This window comes from Tachypleus tridentatus, chromosome 13 (assembly GCF_004210375.1).
Source record: "Tachypleus tridentatus isolate NWPU-2018 chromosome 13, ASM421037v1, whole genome shotgun sequence".
Taxonomy (NCBI): Eukaryota; Metazoa; Arthropoda; class Merostomata; order Xiphosura; family Limulidae; genus Tachypleus; species Tachypleus tridentatus.
Window position 1 is genome coordinate 62231318 of NC_134837.1, and position 16551 is coordinate 62247868.

General features: G+C 30.7%; 1 protein-coding gene and 1 long non-coding RNA gene across 4 annotated transcripts in view; one reads left to right on the forward strand and one right to left on the reverse strand.

Moving 5' to 3' along the window:
• The window catches only part of LOC143238893 (uncharacterized), a 37534-nt gene extending 36719 nt beyond the window's left edge, over nucleotides 1-815 (reverse strand). For all 3 annotated transcript variants that reach the window (XR_013020819.1, XR_013020818.1, XR_013020820.1), the window contains exon 1: nucleotides 503-815. This is a non-coding gene — a long non-coding RNA (uncharacterized LOC143238893). The remainder of the gene's footprint in view (nucleotides 1-502) is intronic.
• Nucleotides 816-947: 132 nt separating this feature from the next.
• Nucleotides 948-16551, forward strand: part of Ntan1 (N-terminal amidohydrolase 1) — a 45090-nt gene continuing 29486 nt past the window's right edge. The window contains exons 1-6 of the mRNA XM_076479521.1: nucleotides 948-1099; nucleotides 3195-3279; nucleotides 9674-9776; nucleotides 11391-11456; nucleotides 14209-14317; nucleotides 15425-15498. Coding sequence (XP_076335636.1) covers nucleotides 3196-3279; nucleotides 9674-9776; nucleotides 11391-11456; nucleotides 14209-14317; nucleotides 15425-15498 — 436 coding nt within the window. The 5' untranslated portion in view covers nucleotides 948-1099; nucleotide 3195. The remainder of the gene's footprint in view (nucleotides 1100-3194; nucleotides 3280-9673; nucleotides 9777-11390; nucleotides 11457-14208; nucleotides 14318-15424; nucleotides 15499-16551) is intronic.

Genomic DNA, 16551 nt, shown 5'->3' on the forward strand with positions numbered 1-16551 from the left:
TTTAATGACTAGCTTGGGAGAATTTATAACAACTTTTGTTGCATAGTTAAGGTTGAAAAGTATATAACGTTTACTATCAGGTTAAGAAACACTGATCTAATGCAAAATGTTATTGTAATTTGTAGAAGACCAATGTAAATGCGAGACTCAGTAAGAGACACTGGATGCAGTTTTCATCACAAATTACAGTAGGTCTACTAACGTTATTACAAAACTATTGTACTTTTATACTACTAAGCTAATATTAGCAAAATAACAAATGCAACAGTGGAAACAATTTTAAACTGAATTTTTTAACACATCCTCATTGATTTACAGCTTTTGAAAGGTTTAAATCTTTATATTTTTGTCATTATTAATATTCATATAAATTATAATATAAACTATAAATACTTCAAAATTTACCTAACAGTAAATTCCTTGGTCTAGATGTCCAAAAATTAAATTTTACTCTTAAAATAAATGAAATTAAAGGGAAGCTTCCATAATGTTAATTACTTACTCTGTTAATTCAGGCATGAACCATGTTTGTATCTTACTTTGAGACAGTGTGATTGAAGTAGGCCCAGAGTGTAAATGAAATTTTCAAATTTTACATTTCTTGTACATAATGTATATTGGGAGCTAAGTAATTGGTTTGAGTAATTTGATCTCAGAACATTAAAATTATCTATCTTTACAAATAGTAATATAAACCATAGATATTTTAGAAATATCCTCGCCTCATATTATTTTCAAAACGCTTCGTGGAGAACATTGAAGTAAACTAAAAATTAAAAAAAAAGTTACGGGTAATTATTTTGGCAGAATTGCTGCTACAAGTTTTCAATTAAAGGTTTCATTTTTAATGCATAAAAATAAATAAATAGTATGATACTGTTTCTTTAATTTTTTTTTTCATGAAATTTTTACTCAAGAAAATTGCGCATGAACGGAAGTGTATGTGCGATATCTGTGTTGTCAGCAGTCAATCACTAAATCTCTCTGTGAATGGAAGAATAGGGAAAAGTTAAAGCAAAACCGTAGAGACGTAATACAGTGAACGGTGTAACTAACCTTTTTGGAATTTAAGTTTTAGTGTGCGGTATGCACAAACAAGGTATGTACATAGAATATTCTTAGAATTATTCAGTATCATTTATTATTATTTTAAAACAGAGTAGACGTTATATACTGTAGTTATGTTCATAACTCAACATTAGGCCTAATACTCATAATAGTAGTACAGTACTATCTTGAGCAAGTGTATGACCATGGGTATGACTCGTAATCGTGTGAAATAAAATTAAAAACTAACTTTATTCATCACTTATTTTAATAACATTGAAAATAACACAGTCTAATTTATTTCTTAGTTTTAGTTAGAAAGTATTTATATGTGGTCGGCAATCTGCAATGCATTAACTTTATTAATATTATACTATTAGTATTACTACTTATACTAATTCTACTACATGCAATGATTTAGTAATTATATTCAGAATAAAATATGTTATGTATGATCGTATATGTGTATATATATATAGCCTTTCACATATATTGATATATATATATATATCAATACAAACACGAAACAAATGCCTGAAAATATATTTCAACCCTTATAAATATGTATAGAGGCTTTTAGAAAGCTATTAATTTCTGTACACTAAAGGTAAGCAATAATATTTGTTTATTTTTCTTGATTAAAATGAATACTTTAATCTTTTGGTCTAGAAAACTATTAAAGAGGTTAAAAAAATGGGTTTAAGACTTGTATACACATATACACAAATTTTCTAATTAACAATTTAAAGAAGTCAGTTTTTATTCAGTGACAGTGATTTTGAACTGCTTGTGTTATGCTTTTTATTTTACTGAATACTGAATACAATTATTCAGTTTTATGCAACATAAACTCTACTGGAAAGTTATAAAAGAGTGTGGGAAGACAAAAATTAATGACTGAATGTTCCAAGTATAATACACATTTTCTCACTAAATACTTATCTAGAAGGTAGGGTGCATAAAATATATGGTGTATGGTTTGTTTTGAATTTTGTGTAAATATCCATGAGAGCTATCTGTGGTAGTTGTCTATAATTTATTACTGAAAAACCAAAAGAAAGGTGTCCAGTTATCATCACCCATCACCAATTCTTGGGACACTTTTACCAATGAATAATGGGATTGGTTGTAATATTGTAATGCCCCTAGAGCTGAAAGGGCAAAAATGTTTAATGGGTCAGGGATTTGAACACACAACCCTCAGATTTCAAATCAAGTGCCCTAACCTCCTAGCCATGCTGGATTGCATATAATGTATGGTAACAAGTTTAAGTGTTATTTTTACACCCAGTTCAGACTGTCTTTTCTAACCTTGAACAATGATGCACATATACTAGAAATGCTTGGCTGTGGTTTGAAGCCTATCCCCACTTTAAGGTAACTACCACCACTAACAGCTGAGACCAAACAATGAGAATTGTCTTGTTTTCATTCACTCACAACATCTTTAAACATGAATTTTAAAAATTATAAGACTTTTTGATAATTTTAATTTTTAAAATTTATTTACAAGTTCACTTAGTAATGTCTGGAAATACAAAACTAATTGTTGTGACATTGATATTCAGAACTACGAGTTGATTTTAATAACACATTCCAATTCTCTGTGCAAACCACTGCCCTCAAATAGTTGGCACAGCAGTTGATGAGACAAATTACCTTTTAGTGATTTTATGGATACACTAAGATTTTGACAATGTCTACTTATTGCCCAACATTTTAAAGATAGCGTGCATTATGGCAAGTGTGTAATTAAATATTATACAGCACTCCAATGTTTTTGTCATCAAAGGGTTACTCTTACTGCAGTATTGCAAGAGTCTAGAATCATAATACTTGTGGTGATAAGGCAGATTTCATTCTTTGTTCATGAGTATTAGAGAATTTATTATATTTGGGAGTTAGTTAGATGTGGAAGGTTATGGTATTTAAAATCTGCAATGAAAGTGAGCATTTTTGTTTCTTAAAAATATATGTTTCCTGCAATGCAATAATGTGAACATTGAATAAGTATGTTCAAACTACTTATCTGTGTCTCACAGAGTTGAAGGTCCAGTTGTCATTTTAACACACTTAAACAAATCCTCGCTGTTAGTTTTAACACCATCAGCTAGCTGTTTCTCATAAATACTTTGATGTTGTTTTAGCATGCCACTGCTTATAAATGGAGTGATGCTTGAAGAAGTGCCACCTGACACAAGGACCCTTTTTGAAGCCTATCCCCACTTTAAGGTAACTACCATCACTAACAGCTGAGACCAAACTGTGCTTCAAAGTTATCTGTTTTTTAAGTGTCCTGTTCTTGTATTACACATATACCTAGGTGTGTACTTGACTTTTCTGCTGTTTCTTGGAGTTATGAAGCCTAAAACGGCTTTCACTTTGTCATCATTTGTGTGTAATATAAGAATGTGAAATATTACTTTCTCTAGTCTAAAAATAATTGGTTTATTAGTATTTTTATGCATGTATTATTTTGCATTTTAAAAGACCAAAACTATTACATTGCTTAATGTTTCCACTTCAATATTGAAGTGGCTGTGAATGAAGTATTTTATTTCACACTTTCAAGTAAGTGTCATAGTAAACATTTTCTGGAAAATTATTCTTATTTAGCTACAAGTATAGGCACAATACATGTTTGAAATATTGTGAAATCAATAACTTGAATTGATTGCAAAGAAAACTTAGATTTTATTAAAAACTAAGAAAACTGAAACAAGTTTATGCACAACTGCTAGAGTTGAGTAGTTTTCATCTTAGATAACAAAGAAACTAGCCCTACTGCAATTAGACATGACCAGAAAAATATGAGTATCAATAAAAAATTAAATAATGTTAAAGAAAAGGTCCTGTGAATGTCATAGGTTGCATCAAGTTTGAAAAGAGAAAATTGGTGTTCAGTATTATAGCACAGTAGTGGTTGAAGCTATTCTCATGTAGAGTATATGAGGTTGCATGTAAGTAATGATGAAATAAATGCTTGATAAATTTACAAACATTTTTTTATATTTTCATAAAACTTTTTAACTAGAATTTCTAGTATTTTTATATTATGATTGAACTTTCTTCCAAACTATGTATTTTTTACTAGATTAAAACTTGTATCTTACCAAATGTTTTAGAGTATTTTAGGTTTAGAATTTTAGAATTGCAGCAGTAAATTGTGTTATCTGTAATAGAAGCGTTGGTGAAGCTAGCAACCTTTTTGTTGATGCTATACAGTAGTGAGCGAACTATATACGTTTTAGTTGTATTTTGGCTTTGCCTTTTTGTCATGACAAACATCCATAAATAGTTCTTAACTATATCTTTTGTTATTGTACATCAAGGTGCTTAACATAGTAGTTGAATGTGCTTACAAAAATAAAGTAGAAAATATTTATCAACAATTTTTTTCTTTTTAAAAATAAAAAGCAATGGGACTTTCACTACCACATGATGTATAAGCAGTATAACATTAACTTATAAATGTTTATAAGCTGCATCTCTCTTTTAGTCCTTTTGATTCTAGCAATCTAATGACACCCTTAAAAGAGTTGGTAAGAAAATAAATCTGTTTCAACATTGGTGATTTAATGACACAAGTGTTTTTAAAATAGGGCTATAATAAATGATACATTGTTGCCTTTTGAAGGTTTGGATACTGAAAAAGATTGAAATATTTTTTTTCATTTTTAATTTGTATAATAAACCCTTAAATGGTAACCATCATCAATTAATGTTGCTACCTACAACATTCTTGCTGTGTATAAAGGTTAATGATGACATCACCACAACAGTGTGGTTATGTTTGAAATTCAGTTTTGTTATCAATAAAAAGAAAATTCTTATATATTTGGGTTTAAAATGCATCATATTGAACTGTAGTCATGTGTTTAATGCTTAATTACATTTAGATTTTACATTATATATATATATATATATATATATATATATGATGCTACTTTCATTCATACATATTGTAAATATGTTTGAAGAGCACTCGTATGGGACCAATTAAAAGAACTGCAGCTAATTCAGGCAAATCATTATTTTACAGTCAACATTCTAAATATAACAAGTTTGAAATTTATAAATAAATAAATAGCAAAACAGAACAGCAACAATAAAAACTTAATAACAAATAGCCTTTCATAATAGAAACACTTATAAATTGGTATAGTGTCATATGAGTGATATCTTAAACTTCAATGTAAACGTCTTTATAGCCTTTTTATGCACTGCCTAATTTTGCCCTGTTATGACAAAGAATAACTGTTTTGTCCATATTTTGAGATAGCAGTGAATACCAAGTCTTATTTTGCAATATATCCTCTCAAAGCATTTTTATGTTATTGAAAAGCATAATATTTGTTTGGCATGTCTGGTTAGTTTTAGATGGTGGTCTCACCTATATCATTGGCTGTTATGGTTTTTGTTTTCCAGGCATTTCTCCTATTTATAGGTTTAATTTCTTTCATCATCATCTCTTTTGTCAATATCATAAAGCAGCAATTCAGTGTGTTTTAGTTGTTTTGTGTGCACATTTTAGTCTGGACCATGTTCAAAACTTTTACTTTCATTACTTGGAATGGATACAGCATGCCAGATTGGCTTGATTTGTTCTGACCATCTCACCAGCCTTCCACTTTTAGCATATTCTACTTCCTGTATTTTAGTCTGGACCATGTTCAAACCTTTTACCTTCATTACTTGGAATGGATACAGCATGAGAGATTGGTTTGATTTGTTCTGACCATCCCACCAGCCTTTCACTTTTAGCATATTCTACTTCCTGTATTGCTTGTTTTGTGTGCATGTTTTAGTCTGGACCATGTTCAAACCTTTTACCTTCATTACTTGGAATGGATACAGCATGCAAGATTGGCTTGATTTGTTCTGACCATCCCACCAGCCTTCCACTTTTAGCATATTCTACTTCCTGTATTGCTTGTTTTGTGTGCACGTTTTAGTCTGGACTATGTTTAAAACTTTTACCTTCATTTCTTGGAATTGATAAAGCATGCGAGATTGGCTTGATTTGTTCTGACCATCCCACCAGCCTTTCACTTTTAGCATATTCTACTTCTTGTATTGCTTGTTTTGTGTGCACGTTTTAGTCTGGACCATGTTCAAACCTTTTACCTTCATTACTTGGAATGGATACAGCATGAGAGATTGGTTTGATTTGTTCTGACCATCCCACCAGCCTTTCACTTTTAGCATATTCTACTTCCTGTATTGCTTGTTTTGTGTGCATGTTTTAGTCTGGACCATGTTCAAACCTTTTACCTTCATTACTTGGAATGGATACAGCATGCAAGATTGGCTTGATTTGTTCTGACCATCCCACCAGCCTTCCACTTTTAGCATATTCTACTTCCTGTATTGCTTGTTTTGTGTGCACGTTTTAGTCTGGACTATGTTTAAAACTTTTACCTTCATTACTTGGAATTGATACAGCATGCGAGATTGGCTTGATTTGTTCTGACCATCCCACCAGCCTTTCACTTTTAGCATATTCTACTTCCTGTATTGCTTGTTTTGTGTGCACGTTTTAGTCTGGACCATGTTCAAACCTTTTACCTTCATTACTTGGAATGGATACAGCATGAGAGATTGGTTTGATTTGTTCTGACCATCCCACCAGCCTTTCACTTTTAGCATATTCTACTTCCTGTATTGCTTGTTTTGTGTGCATGTTTTAGTCTGGACCATGTTCAAACCTTTTACCTTCATTACTTGGAATGGATACAGCATGCAAGATTGGCTTGATTTGTTCTGACCATCCCACCAGCCTTTCACTTTTAGCATATTCTACTTCCTGTATTGCTTGTTTTGTGTGCACGTTTTAGTCTGGACCATGTTCAAAACTTTTACCTTCATTATTTGGAATGGATACAGCATGTGAGATTGGCTTTATTTGTTCTGACCATCCCACCAGCCTTTCATGTTTAGCATATTCTACTTCCTGTATTGCTTGGCGAGCAAATTTTAGAGTACCATTTCCTGTTAAAAATGTCAATTACCATCTACTGTATTCTTTTTTTTTTTTTTCAGTACTTTTGTAGTTGGGCTTTCACCCTCCAACAGTCAAGTGATGTACTTTCATATTAAGCAGCATTATTGGAGTTGCTAAGTAAGGAAGTATTTTATTCTTGAGACAGAATTTTAACAGTGCCATCAACTATAATCCACTTTTCAAATTCCCAGTCAGGACTTTTGAGATCAGTTTTCGGTTTTGTCTGGATTTGATAAAACCTATGTTTCTGGCCATCACTGTTCCATGCTGATATGTTTTTACTCGGCTGGTTCTCTAACACATTCTGTGCTGTTGTTTCACATTGAGAGCAGCTGTTGTAGTAACACTCCTTTTAAAATAACCTACCAGCATTACTTGATTCTAACAGTCATTCAAGATGACTAAAAGCTTCAGATGACAGTTAAACCACTCATCTGATGGACAACTATCTCCCTGAAACAGGCACTTAATCAAAATAACATTACAGTTTACAGTACAATTACCTGTTTCCACACTACACACATAACATTAACTCCAATCCTTGACCAAATTTATCAATAAATTCCCTAATATGAACTCTGAAATTTTAACTCGCAGGAAAAACATCTTTCAGTCAATTGTTTTTGTTTAAAAACAAAGATTATACATTGTACAAGAGAAATGTTGGTATAATTTAATAAAAGGGGCTAAAAATGCTAGGAAAACTTGCTTTTGTGAATGGCTAATGTTATTCTAGTCATTAAACTTTCTATTGTGGACAAGCTGTGCCTCACTGCTGCTTTATGCTTACGATTTTTTTCTATTGTCTTACTAAGCATGAATGACTATATGGTAAAAATGAATGCCTGTAGCATGCATATTCAGTGACATTAATGTATAGATGCTTATGACAATGAAACTAACATGACTAATTCAGTTTCTTACTGATATTCTTTAGAAACAAAAATGATCAACTTTACATAATCACTCAAAAATTTCATTGTTAATCATTGCAGTTGAAACACTGACCCCATTTGAATGTGATTGGTCAATATTTCTGTTCTGTTTAAAAGTTTAACAGATCATTGGTACTTAAGGTAGTACTAAGGTAATAACAGCTTGGTTTGAACTTATTTTTTCAATCTAACAATGATTCTTGGATCTTCATGATGATCTGTTGTTATCTTTTGGAAAACCAACACAGCGCTATGAACAACCTCAAAATTAAGCCCTGCCTTCAAGTCTTCTTCTAGTAGCAACAGTTGAAGAGGTAGTCTGTCTGTATTAATGCAAAGTTGCAGTATATGTCTTGCACACCTGGTCTCGTGCATCTTTTTCTCAAGGCTCCTCACTGTTATTTTCATGCCATAACACATTGTATTAAGCACCCATTTGATTTGCATATACAGATTTATTTGTGTGTGTGTGTGTGTGTGTGAGACTCACCATATACATGTGGTTTCTTTTCACAGAAAGGTCTGTGACCATATATCTGTTGTTAAGCTGACCAGAGTGAACTGCATGATCTTGTCAAATACTGGTCTATACCTGCATATATTTATGTGGAATTTCAGATCAAGTTTATCTTAAAAGGATTGTATACATAGCTGTAGAGATTTTATTGATTGTCAAAGACGTTTGATATTGCATTGCTGGTCTCATATCCATGGAAAGGAAAAGCTATGATGCTATTAGCAATATTGTTTTTGCCTTTCTGAGATAGGGATCTTTAAAAAACTTGAATTGGTCTTTGAGTTGAGCTTTATGTTGGCTGGAAGTGAGAGTATTTAAACTGAGGTGGGTTTACTTGTGAAATGATGATTAAAAGTTTGGAAAATATTTGTGAAGAATACATAGATAAAATATCAAATTTATAAATGTTATTCTTTCCATCATTAAAGTAAAAGTGTTCATGCTACATGGATTTAGTATTTGGCATGCTATTATAAAATAATAACATTAACTGTTACTGAAGATTGGTCTTGCCTACATGATATAACAAATGTGTCACTGAGCATTTAATAAAAATATCTCAAATGGCAAATATATTCCAAAATATTGCTTTCAAAATATTATGCTTGACTGCAAAATTAACAGTGGTGTAATTAAAGCCCCTCCTCTTATTACCATACAAATGGGATAGGTGAAAGGTTTGTTGATGTTCTTTTTTTTTTTTTTTTATCTATAAATACTTTAGTCAACTTGCAATTTCGGTTTTATATTTATGACATCATAACACTTCTCATACAACATATTGCACAATTAGACATTCAGCACACATTGTATCACATCTATGCAGCAGCTACAAGTTATCCCTGGTACTGGACCATAAAGTTTGTTCAGAGCACCACAGCAGTGCCAATACATGCTAGAACACCATTTTAGTTCATTTTTTAAATGTAATTAACATTGTTTATACTTAAAATTTTCCACTTATATGATATCAATTTGTTAAATAGTTTCTGTTAACAAAATATCACTGCATGAAAGTCGTATAACAAACCTTCTAAAGTTTAGACCTACCTTTGAATATTTAGATAGTGAAGAATTTTCAGAGTCTAGTCTAAAACTTGTTGTGTGTACATATTCATATTTTGTATTATTGATGTGCTTACAATTTATGTACATCTATCTCTCTTTCAGGAGGTCACAGCAGCACTTATTGCCCAAGTTCCCAAGGTCATTGGCCCAGTTGGTTTGCTTTATATTCACCAGAGGGAGTATGCAGTAACCTCTCCTCATGATAGTAAGTGATCTTGTGTTAAAGAAAAATATATTGTTCTCCTTTGTCTTTGTTACATAGATCTCACTTCACATCTGTCAGCACTGTTACTTGTCAATGTATAGCTGTTAAATATAACAGTGCTTCCACCCAGGATTTTGCAGAACTTAATTTTTCAAGTCATTTTTTATTCTTTTTTGGCTAACAATTTTACCAAAACCCAATTGGACAAAAAGCAGACAATTGCTACACCATTTGTAAAAACTAGATCCACAGCTGGTCATAAAACATATCGACATACAATGGGCATTCAGTAAATAAGTGTATTGTACTTGTATTGATAAAGCAGTGTTAATACAGGTAAAGAATAAAATGTCCTTGATGTCAGTATGGATGCAACAATTTAGATCCAAAGGTCAAAATGGCATAAAGAGAACGTGGGAAACAGTTACAAAGCAAATTGAAAGCATGAATATAAAAAGAAAAGGAGGATTGATTATGCTATTCCATTGGATAGTGTTGAAGATGAAATGTCTGATGATGTTTCTAAAGATCTCTTGGATTTTATGATATATGACACAGATAATCCAGGAACTCGAGTGTAAAAGCAAGGCATATTAGTTGTACCTCAGTAAAGCACAGAAATGAAGTCTTTACAACTTGAGGAGTTCTATGGTATTGAATCCACAGTGACATTAAACTTTTCGCTTGAAGAAGCTTGATGGAGACATTACGTTTTAGTGCTCTTGATGAGAATAATTGATTACTTGCAATATGCATGACTGTATAAAGGATTCTATGTATCATGCTACTCTCAGAAGATCCAGATGGTCTTATGAACATGATTGGAAATAGCATTGGTAAGAAATCTGTATTCTCATCTGCCATTGATGTGCAACAAGTTCTGCCAGAGAAATGTATGAAGAGAAAAGTTGTACTGCTTTGTTAGTTGATGACATTCAAAGGAGTAAAAGGAAGATTGAAGATTGTAGAACAAGGTTTAGAAAAAGATAGATAGTACTTTTGTCAATTGAAATATGGGTTTCAGCTATAACCTGCAGTACAAAATGTCCAGCATTACTGTAAGCAAGCTACGCTGTGTGTTGTGGGAGTCCAAAACTTAAAGTAGCATAACTAAATATGTGATTTTATGTTCTTAAAATTTTGTGTGGAATTTTATTTCAACCTGAAAATGCTAAAGATAAGGTTTTAACTCTGGAATGATGTTAAATATTAAGGTCTGTCATACAGCCCCAAACCCAGGTGCCTGTCCCTGGAAGCACTTAACATTTTTGATTGATTTTCGTTTAAACTTTGCATTCTTTTTGTGTGAAGTTTCACGTCTGTATTGAGTTTACTTTTATTAATATTTTTAAAATAAAGTATCTAGATATTAAGTCTGGATGTATTTGTGTATTAGACAATATGTACTCAACTAAACTTTGTTAAACCTACAAAAAGAGTGGCACATAGCTATTACACATTAATCATGAAGATTGGGGATTTTTTTAATCTTGAAATTTTCAATTCTTTATAAAATACTTCAAAAGCAGTGTTGTATCAACACAAGCTTTCAATGAGAAATTGAGCAAATCTTTGTAATAGTTTTTTGAATATATTAACTCTTTTGTTTTGCAGAAAACATAACTGTCTTAGGTACAGATGATACAACAACCTGTATCATGGTGATTCTTAAGCATACAGGTAGGTGTTACAAAAGTTTATTCAATACCACATATTAGTTAGAATATTTTCTACTATGTCATTTTATTAGTTACCTGTCAGTAAACAGTTTTGGTTGTTTTGTAAAACATCTTTATTTTGATATCTGTTTTAGTTACTTTCTTTAGTATGGAGTATACTGTTTTGTGTCTTTTGTAAAACATCTTTATTTTGATATTATTTTAGTTACTGTCTTTAGTATGGAGTATACTGTTTTGTGTCTTTTGTAAAACATCTTTATTTTGATATTATTTTAGTTACTGTCTTTAGTATGGAGTATACTGTTTTGTGTCTTGTAAAACATCTTTATTTTGATCTTATTTTAGTTACTGTCTTTAGTATGGAGTATACTGTTTTGTTTCTTTTGTAAAACATCTTTATTTTGATATCTGTTTTAGTTACTTTCTTTAGTATGGAGTAAACTGTTTTGTTTCTTTTGTAAAACATCTTTCATTTGATATGTTTTAGTTACTTTCCTTAGTATGAAGTAAACTCTTATGTAAACTGTTTTGTTTGTTTTGTAAAACATCTTTCATTTGATATCTGTTTTAGTTACTTTCTTTAATATGTAGTAAACTCTTATGTAAACAGTTTCGTTTGTAAAACTTCTTTCATTTGACATCTGTTTTAGTTACTGTCTTTAGTATGAACTAAACTAATATGTTGTTGACATTTTGAAATATAAATAAGCACATAAAATTATCTAATATTATACTCTTAACATTTAAATAAATTGTTGATGAATCAGAAACAGTGGTGCTACTCTGTAGAGAATAGCTTCTAAAATTAAAACTGGTGCAAATTTTAAGACTATATGATAACTACTGAACTGATGAATGTGATAGAATTTGTGAATAACATATTCGTAAATGTTTGTAATTGTCAGCTGTGGCAAGAACCGTTAATTTGTAAACATCATGATATGTACACCTATCTTTCTGCTACAAAGTGACAATGCTATAAATAAATCTCTATCAGTTGCTGATCTAAAAACCAAAATGACAGTTTCAAAGCTGATTACAGAAATGGCAGAAATCATATTCTATATACTGCTGAAATGAGTGAATTATACTTTGTGAGCCAACCCTTAATTCAATGTTGATCATTGCACAGAATATGATATGCTTTTCTTTACAACTTCTTTTCCACATTCACTGGGAGCATCTTCCCTAAGGTTTTAATAATTGAATATCATGATTTTCATTTTATTGTCTAAATACATATTTAATAACATTGTATTTATTGTTGTGTCTTTGGTATTTTAAAGTAATAACACCTATGAAAGACAGTTTCAATTTCCACCAATATTCTTACTATACTTTTAACCTAAAGATGTTTTTTGTTATTTGATAACTTAATGAAATTAATTTTTACATTTTAGTTTTGTTCCTATAAATGAAGGCTTCAGTTAGCAATGAAATGTATGTTTATAATATTCTGTAACTAATACTTTTACCTTTCACTCTTGTTTTACAAGTAAGAATGTTGTATGTATTTCATTTGATAGAAGTGCCATGACGATTTTATCTATGTCTGTTTTAGATTGTGGATAGCAACAATAATGATTATGAAAAACCAATAATGAGGAAATTGTTAAAATATTTGATGGAGATTTAAACAGAGATATCTCTTAGTGTATTAAGAGTGTAGTATTTTTTGTCTGTTAGCTCTGAACCTTAGATCTATTTTTCTCTCTTAAATTAACAATGTAACATAGGTTTGTCAGGTAGCTATGAAGGTGTTTTTCTCTCCCTTTAAATTAAAAATATAACACAGTTCTGTCAGGTAGTCCTGAAGCTATCTCTCGTATTTAATTAATAGTGTGTAAGAGGTCATAAGTGGCAAAATATATGTAGGAATTTGTCATTAGTATTTTTAAAAATTTTTCTTTTATAACTGTAAATGTGAAATAAGAATTCAGTAGTTAATGAGTATTTAATAAATGTACATGTAACTAGATGTACTTTTCACTGTGCCTCAGAAAGTGTTCTGCTTCAAAAATAAATAAAATCAAAATTAAGAACAAATTTTTATTTCTTGCTTCTGAAGTTCGTATATATCATGCATAATTCATGGCATGCACACATTTGACGTGTCATAACAGCATTCATTACAAAGTTAAGCATCTCTTATGTGATGTCATTTTAGAGCATTCTGACTGCCTGACAGAAAACACTACTGTATAGTTATACAGTATACTGTGGTTAAAACAAGTAGCTTTTGGACTCTGTTCAGAGAAATTACCTAGAAGGTGAATATTCGTCATAGCATATGAATTTCTAGTTGATTTGAACTACAAAACAAAGAGTTTTGGGAGAGTCCCAAATATTGTGGAGCAAGATATTCATCATAGTTATTTGTCTTCTATTTAAACAGCTTGTATGCTATTTAAATTTGTATACAGAAGTGTGGGAGTCTGTTAGAAACTCATTCTTTCATTTTACATTGAAATGTGATAACTTTAACGTATCCTAAAAGTACTGTTTATTTTAATAATTTGTCATGTTTAATAGTGTATTTCAACATTAAGATTGCTTTGAAAAGATTATAATATTTATCAGATTATATTTCTAGATTGCTTTGAAAAGATTGTATTAATTACCAGAATATGATAATTCTAGTCTTGTCATTTGTTAGTAATTAATATTTTAGACAGCAGTTAAAAATTGTGTGTAAAATATCTTCAGAAAGAAGAAAAAGTGGAATATTTCATTTAGTTTCAATATGTTATTAGGCTCTGGAGCAGTGGCTCTGGGTAACTTTGATGGTTGTGGGATGGAACAAGGGGTGGCCAATATGATTCGAAGAGTTCAAGAGTTTTCTATGAATACACCAGATGGCAGGTAAGAGCAAACCTTTTTTTCTTTTTTTTTAACCTCAGTAAATCACCATTATTGTTAGGTATGTGTATTTATATATGCGTTTTAGCTTTCAAACTAGTAGTGACAAGGAATGTGAACAGACCTTTTATATCTTTTAACAAAGTCAATTCTCTTGACCTTTCACTATTTTCATTAAATATAAACTGTTGTACGTTGACTTTGTCAATACAAATGTACAGTCAGGGAGAAATTTACCCAGCTATACACCTGTATGTAGTACATGTACATTTTTTTATGACGAGTGTTTCATGTGAGTTACATAATGCTGGTTCTATAAATAGGTTTTGTCTTCTTGGAAAGAAACAACAGGGGTTTAGATATTTTTTTTTCCTTTTGAATAAGCAGTGCATATAGAACAAAATTATAGATCCTAATATTATGATTTTAACTGGTATGTCTAGAAATAATTTTGCATAACTATTGAACGAATTATAGCAAAACTTATTTAAGCTAATATGAGTAACTTGTTTCAATGTTTTAGTTAATTTTGTGTAAACCTTTATAGTAAAATTTTAGAAATTAAAACTATGGATCAAATGAGATTTTAATGTTTTTGAGACAAAAATGTTATATTTTTGTATATCCTCTGAATTTGTAAACATGAAAAAATATAACTTAATAAGTGAGTAAATTTAAACTAAGATTAAATATGATTTGAATGGGTAATTATTACACTTGGTGATCACAAAATCTTGTCAAACGATTGTACATTCAAAACATTACTGTAATTCGTACAAGCTATTCTTTCGGAATTGGAAGGAAGTAATTTTTTTTGCTCTGTTATTTTAGAAATATATGAATGTTAGTAAATTCTTAATTTTAAGCTGAGTTACGTAATATATTCATCACTCAGATGTGGTTTTATTAATAAATGTAATGGTTTTAAAAAGTGTTTTATGATCTGTTCTTGGTCTTAGATCTTCAGTATGAGTTTTGATACATCTTCAAGACTAAAGGCAGAAGAAACTTGTATATAAAATAATAAAAAGGTAGAAGAATTCATGCCATTTTTATGTTTTAACAACTATGGTTCCATTTATTTCTAAATAAAGTACTTTTTTTCTGTAGGCTAGAACTTCATCTTGTTGGTGGTTTTCTTGACAGCCGAGGTTATTCTGAAGATCTGGCTGTCAGGTTAATATGTAAGTCAGTCTTTTACACTTACAGTTTTGAAGGATAATCACATATAAAGGTGTGTTCACTGCAACCACAAAATCTTTTGTGTGGTTGAACAAATGTATCTGAATCCCTGCTTAAGTTTATTTAGAATATTTTTAATCATTAGGATGGGACATTTATTTTATTGTATTTGTCTGTTGTTCCAGCTTGCATTAGAGCAAGAAATAATCTGTACGTCAAATATATTTCCATCTTCAGCTCTTCTTGTATCAAAATGTAACAGTTTGAAGCAAATTAAAAAATTCTTTACTGCTTGAGTTCATATTATGATATATCACTAAACCATAGTTGAAATTTATCTGAATGATTTTATCTTGCATTGTATTAGTGCACATAATGTAGAATAGTGTCATATAAATATATTTGTTGTAATTCCATGTTGTTATTTCTTTGAAAAAGCTTTAAATTATGTGTTTCATTGCTGAAATGTTTCAAGATATGAAGGTGTTCATGTATTTTTTTTAGTTATTTTGTTTTTTGATAGAAACACAGTACGATACCCATTTGACATCTGAATCTGGCACTAGATTATCTGTATTACCTCACACTAACCAACACACCCAAGAAACAAACATTTCAGGTTTTTAGAATAGAGGTAATAAACCTATACAGTATTCAAAATAATTATAGGAATGGGTATAAACTAAAGGGTATAGAAGACAAATACTAGAGGACAGCTACCCCTTGATCATGTGTAAATGAATTGCTTCAGAGTACGGTCATGTTTACTTCATGATTGGTTGTCATCCATCCAGTAAGAAAGTGCCACAGTAGTATAAAGCATATAAAAGTCTGAGCAGTGACAGTGTTATCAAGTTTTGGCCTCAAGGACTTACCTCATAAAAAGTTTTGACTGGTCAAAGATACTCAAAGCAAAGCAGTTATAACAAGATTACATGTTTCAGTAGGAAGTGTTTGAAAATGATACATGAATTTTGCACTGTTAATAATAGAAGATGTCATGGTAAAAAAACAAAAACATCCCAATGTTATATTAAGTGTTTTGGTATGTTTGT